Here is a 7,526-nt window from a genome sequence, read left to right as displayed (position 1 = left end):
TTTTCTGACTGGACATGTTAATTCTTCTTTCCCAATCAATTTATTGGTTATTTACTAATGATTCACCCGGTAGTATATTTAAACTGCAAATTTATATCATCATAGTTCTATTAAACTGAATCTAAGTTTTGACATAGCTAATTATATATCAAACAGTTCAATTCAAATTCATTTTATTTCAGAAAGTACATTTTACAATATCCCCTGCTACTTTCTATCTATATCTGTAAAACTCCTTATTTCAGTATGATCTCGTTTTCTGTCTTGGATTTTTTTAAATTTATTTTTATTCTATTGTATAGAGCATTTCAGTTAATGTCCTATGTTTTTAGAAGACTTCAGATATTGTGATGTATGCATGTGTATGCTGTATTTTGTTGAGAATAAAAATTCAAATTAAAAAAAAAAACAATTTCTTTAATATTCAGTTATGCTGATCTGTGATGTGGTTGTTTACAGGTATTCAATTGATCATTGACGGCGGGAGACACGTGTGTTACAAGTGTGGCAAAAGCTACAAGGAGAAGAGAACTCTGAAGTATCACCTGAAGTACGAATGCGGTGTGGAGCCTCAGTTCCGGTGTCCCCAATGTCCTTATCGTGCCAAGCAGAAGTCTAGTCTTAAATCGCATTTCGCGCTCAAACATTTAAATGAAATAAACAAACAACGATGTAATCAATAAAATATGTGAAACGCAAGCTTATTGTAAGTGAAAAAAATTTCCAATTAGAGAGATGTCAAAAAACGTAATCTCATGTATCCATGTCTCATGTATGTATGTCTCATGTATTCTTTGGTAGTATCCAATGAACCTAGAATACATTGTATTGTATACATTGATACATATTATCGATCAAAATGAGTTGAATTTTATTAAGAATTAAAAATTTTAGTTGTGTATTTCATGCAAACAGACTTTATGAACCTCAATTCCATGATGATTAATCATAATAAACTTTTTGACTAGTTAGTGAAGTGTTTCATTCTGTGCAGCCTCTAACTTCAACGTTATTATTTTTGATTGATTTTCAATTGTTATTGTTTGACAATGTAGGCCTACTCTATGATTTTCGAATATTGTGGTGAATATTTAATAAAATCTAGGAGCTTTCACGTCAGACGTTATCCGTTTTACTAATTTTAATTTTACCTTTTTTAAATTGGTCTGTGTAAACACAAACATTTTTAAAGTCTATTCTCAGAACTGAATATGCTAGAAAATACTGACATTTGATATTTATAAGCCCATAATAAAATCATAATATTGTAACACAATAAACGTTATCAAAAATCCTTTTTTTATTTTATCAAATCACAACTAGTTTCAACTAATGAAACATTAGAACTATTTTCAAGTGTAAATAAAATGAAATCTAAAACATTCAATTAATGCCAGTTTATGTTATGAACAATAAACTAATATCAATGATAAATAATAATATATAGAGTGGCCTGGCTGGCTCAGGTCTGGTGTCAGAGTTTACAGGTCGCAAATGATCAATTTCAGGGCCTCTGACATGACCTAACGACTGCTTTTCAGGCCAACAAAATTATAAACGTGTTCATTCGAAACACGGGAGTGGCCCGAGAAAAATATATTACCCGGCACAGGATTCGAACCCGGGCCTCTTCATTATAAAGCCAGCATCTAATCCACTCGACTACAGTTTATTTTATTTACACTCGAAAATTGCTCCAATGAGTTAAGACTAGTAGTTCTGTGAACAGTAGACCTCACGCAGTATTCTCATCCACAAGTACCTGATTGAAACTATATAGACCTTATGGAAATACAGCAATAGACTGGCTTCTCCACACATCTGTGTAATCACTTGTCAGCTGATTTATGATGAATAATTCTTTAGTCTGATTTTTACTCTAATATTGGCGTATGAAGGAGGCTCCTTTTTCCTTTTATGCAAAATTTCCAAAAAAACTTGTATATACGTTGACGCGCAATTAAAAAAGGAACATACCTGTCAAACTTCATGAAAATCTATTACCGCGCTTCGCCGTAAATGCGCAACATATAAATATTTAAACATTAAGAGAAATGCCAAATCGTCGACTTGAATCTTAGACCTCACTTCGCTCGGTCAACTAGTTGTGATTTAAGAAAATAAAAATGGCACTTAACTTTTATTGGGTTTCTTTAATTCTAGTAGCCCTATAGATGGAAGTGAAAATTTTTATCTACATAATATTTACAATCCATATTCATAGGATCTGGATTTGTATCTAAGTCTCAAATGACGATAACGCCCTGTGTTTTGAAAAGGGTATGGAATCACAAAAGATAAAATTACGATACTGTTGTAATAATTGTGAAAATTCAATAATTAGTAGGTACATATTCATTAAACTTGTATTAGTACAGGTCTAAAGAACTGTAAACATATTCAAAACTATGTCTCAAGTTTTCCAGTTTCCAGATTTCATTTTTTTGTGTATAACCGGTCTTCAGCTCTAGCCTGATGAATTTATTTTTGCAGACTCTGCATTTATCGATGGGAGATTTGTTTGCTGTAAATGCGGCAGACACTACAAAGAGCGAGGAAGTCTGAAATCACACCAAAAGTTCGAGTGCGGCAAGGAGCCTCAGTTCCAGTGTCCGCATTGTCCTTTCAGGGCTAAAAAGAACTGTAACCTCAGAGTCATGTAGCTGTCAGACATTTCTCGCCAAAAGTTTAATTTTTATTCATTTATTTGTTACGTCTACAATCTTACAAACTTACAGCTAACAGTTATATTGCAATATAGACAGTTCAGATTTAGCGGCTATAAGACTCTATTATCGTATTATAAGATAATCATACAGAGGTAGGTTGATAAGTAATGCACAAAATAATACTTGTAGAGCGCAAACTACATAATCTTCGGAAGCGCGGCTGGTGGCATGTGGAAGTGTTATTTATCCTCTTCACGGCTGCACAGTTTGAAGGGCTTGCATTCATCCAGTTTTCTTTTGTTAGTGAAAGTATCGTGTCATGTTGTGGTGTTCAAAACAACTAGCTGTTATCGAATTTTTAAATGCTGAGAATGTGAAGCCTAGTGAGATTTATCAATGTTTAAAGGCTGTTCATTGTGACGATCCTGTTGATAGGTCTACAGTGAATCAATGGATCATAGAATTTTGACACCAGAAAATGACATCATACTTTCACTAATCAAAACAAACTGGATGAATGCAACGCCTTCAAACCGTGTAGAGGATGAATGGTACTTCCAAATGCCACCAGGTACGCTTCTGAACGTTATCTAGTTTGTTCTCTACAAGCATGTATGCATTACTAATCAACCTACCCTTGTACCAAAATTATTTAATTCAACGCAGCTACCTTGTACAAATTATTATTTTTCACCGTACTATGTTTTCATTATACGATTTTTGTTGAAAACTAAATTCTCTTCTTTGTTATAAGTTGAATATATTCAGTTCAGTCTGTGTAATTTGCAGTTCTTGTGATCAGTTTTCTATCACTTTTCTTCTAGGTGCTACAAGTGCTCTAGCCTATTGGAGCTGGTCATGATAGTGTAGATATTGTAGAGAGTAGAGATTCTTGTAATTTATGAAATAAATTATGTATTTGATAATTATGATTATTTTATTATTATGGCCCATATGAATAAAACCAGAGCAAATGCTCATGAGCAAAAGCATTGAGCATAAGGTTTTGCTCATGAGCAAAAGGTAGAAGCAAAAGCATTTGCTCATTTTGATATGAATAAGCTTTACCTTATACTCTTACCTTATGCTTCTGAACTTTAGAGCAAATGCTCAAGTATTTTAAAGATGTTTCATCAGCTGATTCAATTTGTAGCCTTACTTTGTTTTTATAGCTCACGGAAGCGCTAAATATACAATTAGGGTGCACCGCTTGTGTTTTCGTCGTCTGCTCTGTTTTCTTTTTATGAATAGAGTTTTAGGTTAGTTGAGTTTAGAATTTTGAAATAATAGCGTGAAAAAATTTCATCTCTATAATAATCTTCAGCATATTCTTATAATATCAATAGCCTTTGAGCCATTTTACTATGAGCAAAAGGTGATAAGCTGGTCTAGACTAGACTCACACCTTTTTTGAAGCATTTGCTTCAAAAGTTGAGCAAATGTTCTAGTTTATTCATACAATTTTCAGCAAAAGCTTTTACTTTTGAGCAAATGCTCAAACTATTTTTTTGATGAGCATGAGCAAAAGGTTTTGCTCACGTTTATTCATAGAAAATGAAGCAAATGCTCCATATTTTAGAAGTATGAGCAAATGCTCAACTTTATTCATATGGCCCTATATAATATCATTTTAAATTTCGAAATCATAATATTTTCAGTATTGGTTTTCTATTCTAATTGACAGGCTTCATCAACAATTCATTCAAAAGAAACTTTTTCCATTCTTTCCAAAAAATATTGGCAGTTCATGAATATTCACTATTGTACGAGAGAATCAAAATTCTCTTGATCGAGAGAATCGATCAACAAATTTTTCAATAATTGAGAAGCATACTGTCTCTATTGTCACATCTATTCAAATTCATAAAGTGTTTTATTGATATAGGTATGCTTGATTTTTCCAGATTATAATCAACTTTTACTTATTCAGTAGGCTTATTTATCTTGAATGATTTGCACATCATTCGCAGAAAAATACTGATGAATACGAAAGTGTATAATTCACTATCATCGTTCACCTTACTAATGTTATTGAATTGAGAACTAGTTTATGTAGAGAGGTACGTTATGAAATATCCTTATATTTTTACATGGTTATTGCCTCAGGTTCTTTAATTCTAGAAAGTGAAAGTGTGATGCTTAATATTTCTAATTATCTACCAGACATGATTGTACTGTTCGTAATCCATTTTATTTCTGAATAATAACACACATTTAAAATGTCAATTTAAACACACATTTTACATGTCAGTTTAATCTTTCATATCAGCAGCTGATATTATTGTCTCCAATATCTAAGTCTCCTTCTGAATTCTGAATACTTTGTAGTGGGCCATAACCAAGTAGCTGTTGTAGCTATTTCGAATGTATGCAAAACTTAACAAATGTCTGTATTTTTGCAGATTACTCAGCATTATCAAACAGGAGATACCAGTGCAACCAGTGTGGGAAAAGTTATAAAGAAAAGAAAAGTTTGAATAAACATCAGAAGTATGAGTGTGGCATTGAACCGCAATTCCAATGTCCCTATTGTCCTCATCGGACCAAACAGAAAGGCCATCTAAAAGCTCACATTGGTGTCATACATGGCCCAAATTTCATTTAGAATCTTTTTAACTATAATATAATACCTAAATCTTTATCAAATATGAATTACTTGTCCTTACCAATCTTAGTTTTAAAGAGATTAAGATATTGGTAATGGCCAAAATTTCAATTAGAGTCTTCGAAATATTCACGACTTTTCTATTAAATGTTAATTCTTTTCCCATTGATAATTTGTTTGTCCATTTTTTATCGGTGGAAAATATAGTTGAATTGAATTGATTCATTCACTTCACCATTTATCAAACAATGCGATTTTCTAGATTATGATTCTATGTGTTAATGTTCATCCACCATCTCATCACTGAACAAAATTGAATAGAAATTCCAATTTGAATTTATTTCCCTAGTGAATATTAATTCTGTGTGATAAATTTTATCCGAAGTGAAAAAATAGAAATAACTTGAGTTTTTGAGCGACAATAATATTTCTTCCTGCTGGTATTTGCAGACCATGAAGTTAAGAGAACGACTTCCATAAATGTTTTGAAGAAAAGTTTATTTGGTTGAAGTCTGCTTTCTCCATATACTTCAGTTGTTCCAATATATTTCATTCTCATTTCTTGTGAAATTTAGAGCATCCATTGTCTTTGTTATTGTCAGTATAAATATGCTACGCCCACAAACGTGATTGTTATTTTTCCACTCCAAAGTTTATTCCATTCAATTATGTTAAAAATGACTGTGTTTAATTTTATTTTTCTCTTAGAAACATGACAATGTTCTACCAGTACTTACTTGTGTGTTCTTTTAGGGCTCTCTTCCTTTCAGATATCTTATTCCTATTGTTCAATCAATTAAATTAAATTAGAAACGAAGTATCACTTGTTCCACTAGAAATACTTTTCGAAGTTAATTTGAATTATTCTCTATCACTCCACATTAATAGAGCATAATAAATGTTTTCTTCATTCTATAAAGTGATTAGTTCACTGTCTTTCCTCTTACCTAAAGTTTACTGTCTTACCTCCACATCTTCCACCAAACTTTCCCTATTCACTTATTCATTCTCTCATATGATTCCATTCAATTCTATGTTCTATTCCATAAAAACACTTAATTTTTTGAATCTTAATCTATTTTTTCTGCCTACTCTTCCTCTATTCTATACACATTATTTCTAATTCGTCTCATTAAGGTGCGTACAGACTTAAGCCCCACGAACACGCGCATTTCACTTTTCATCAGCTGATGCTAAGTTTATTATATCTGTATTTGTACAGAAACAGTAAGATAAAGATTTTGATAAACATATCATCAGCTGATGAAAAAGTGAAATGCGCGTGTTCGTGGCACATAGGTATGTACGCTCCTTCATTTATATATGAATTGGGTAAATTTAATGCTAAAAGCTTCACCTTCAGCATGCATTGAAGAACTCTAACAAATTTCTCTGTATTTTTGGACAATTTACTAATAAAATTTTTTAACCAGTTTCTGTGTATTTTTGCAGATCGATCAGTATTTTTGAACAGGAGATATGAGTGCAACCAGTGTGGAAAGCACTATAAAGAGAAAAGAAGTTTGCGTCTACATCAGAAGTATGAGTGTGGCATTGAACCTCAGTTCCAGTGTCCCTACTGCCCACATCGATCCAAACAGAGAGGTCACCTTAGAACCCACATTGGTCTCAAACATGGCCCAAAAATAATCTAGAATCTCTCATATGTTTTGGAATCCTTAAGTGGGTGTAGTATACGAAACATTCAAACCACCGCTCTGTTTTCATTGTACTAAACAGATTCGCAACCTTATCAAACAATCAAACAGCAATAACTGCACTGTTATTATTGTGCTATAAACAGAGATGAAAACTTTAAGTTCATTTTGGTGTAAGAAATGCTACAGAATTATGTGTTACTTATTACCGTAAACAATATTAAAAGGTCAATCACTACTATAGAATGTTATTTTTTCAGTTTCTTCCCATTTGTAGCTTGGCTACATCCCATCCATCCCTTCTCTTATTAATAATTGAGAAATTTATTTCATTATACACATAACAATGTTGGATAGAAAAAACATGGGCTAGCCCAAAACGTTCTCTTTCTCAATTTGGTTCATTAAACTTGTCCAAAGTGGGGCTATGTTCATCAAATTATCAATTATGAATTTATAAAATCTCTTCTTTATAGCAGGTTGGCATTGACAATTATTCAGGTTTGTTCTATTGGACTTATACTTACTTTCTATTTTAGGTGTTTTAAAACTGGTGCTCCATTCGTTCGTACATAATTCATATTCAGAATTGCA

General features: G+C 32.3%; 1 protein-coding gene and 1 long non-coding RNA gene across 2 annotated transcripts in view; both read left to right on the top strand.

Moving 5' to 3' along the window:
* The window catches only part of LOC120351633 (longitudinals lacking protein, isoforms N/O/W/X/Y-like), a 6,946-nt gene extending 4,283 nt beyond the window's left edge, over positions 1-2,663 (top strand). Inside the window, exons 2-3 of the mRNA XM_039429523.1 lie at positions 460-672; positions 2,494-2,663. Coding sequence (XP_039285457.1) covers positions 460-672; positions 2,494-2,663 — 383 coding nt within the window. The remainder of the gene's footprint in view (positions 1-459; positions 673-2,493) is intronic.
* Positions 2,664-4,203: 1,540 nt separating this feature from the next.
* Positions 4,204-7,173, top strand: LOC120351401. Its single transcript, XR_005571372.1, has 2 exons — positions 4,204-4,729; positions 5,072-7,173. It is a non-coding gene; the product is annotated as an uncharacterized LOC120351401 (long non-coding RNA).
* Positions 7,174-7,526: the final 353 nt, after the last annotated feature.

Source organism: Nilaparvata lugens, chromosome 5 (assembly GCF_014356525.2).
Source record: "Nilaparvata lugens isolate BPH chromosome 5, ASM1435652v1, whole genome shotgun sequence".
Taxonomy (NCBI): Eukaryota; Metazoa; Arthropoda; class Insecta; order Hemiptera; family Delphacidae; genus Nilaparvata; species Nilaparvata lugens.
The sequence above is the reverse complement of the archived record's forward strand: the minus strand, read 5'-3'. Positions and strand labels throughout refer to the sequence as shown.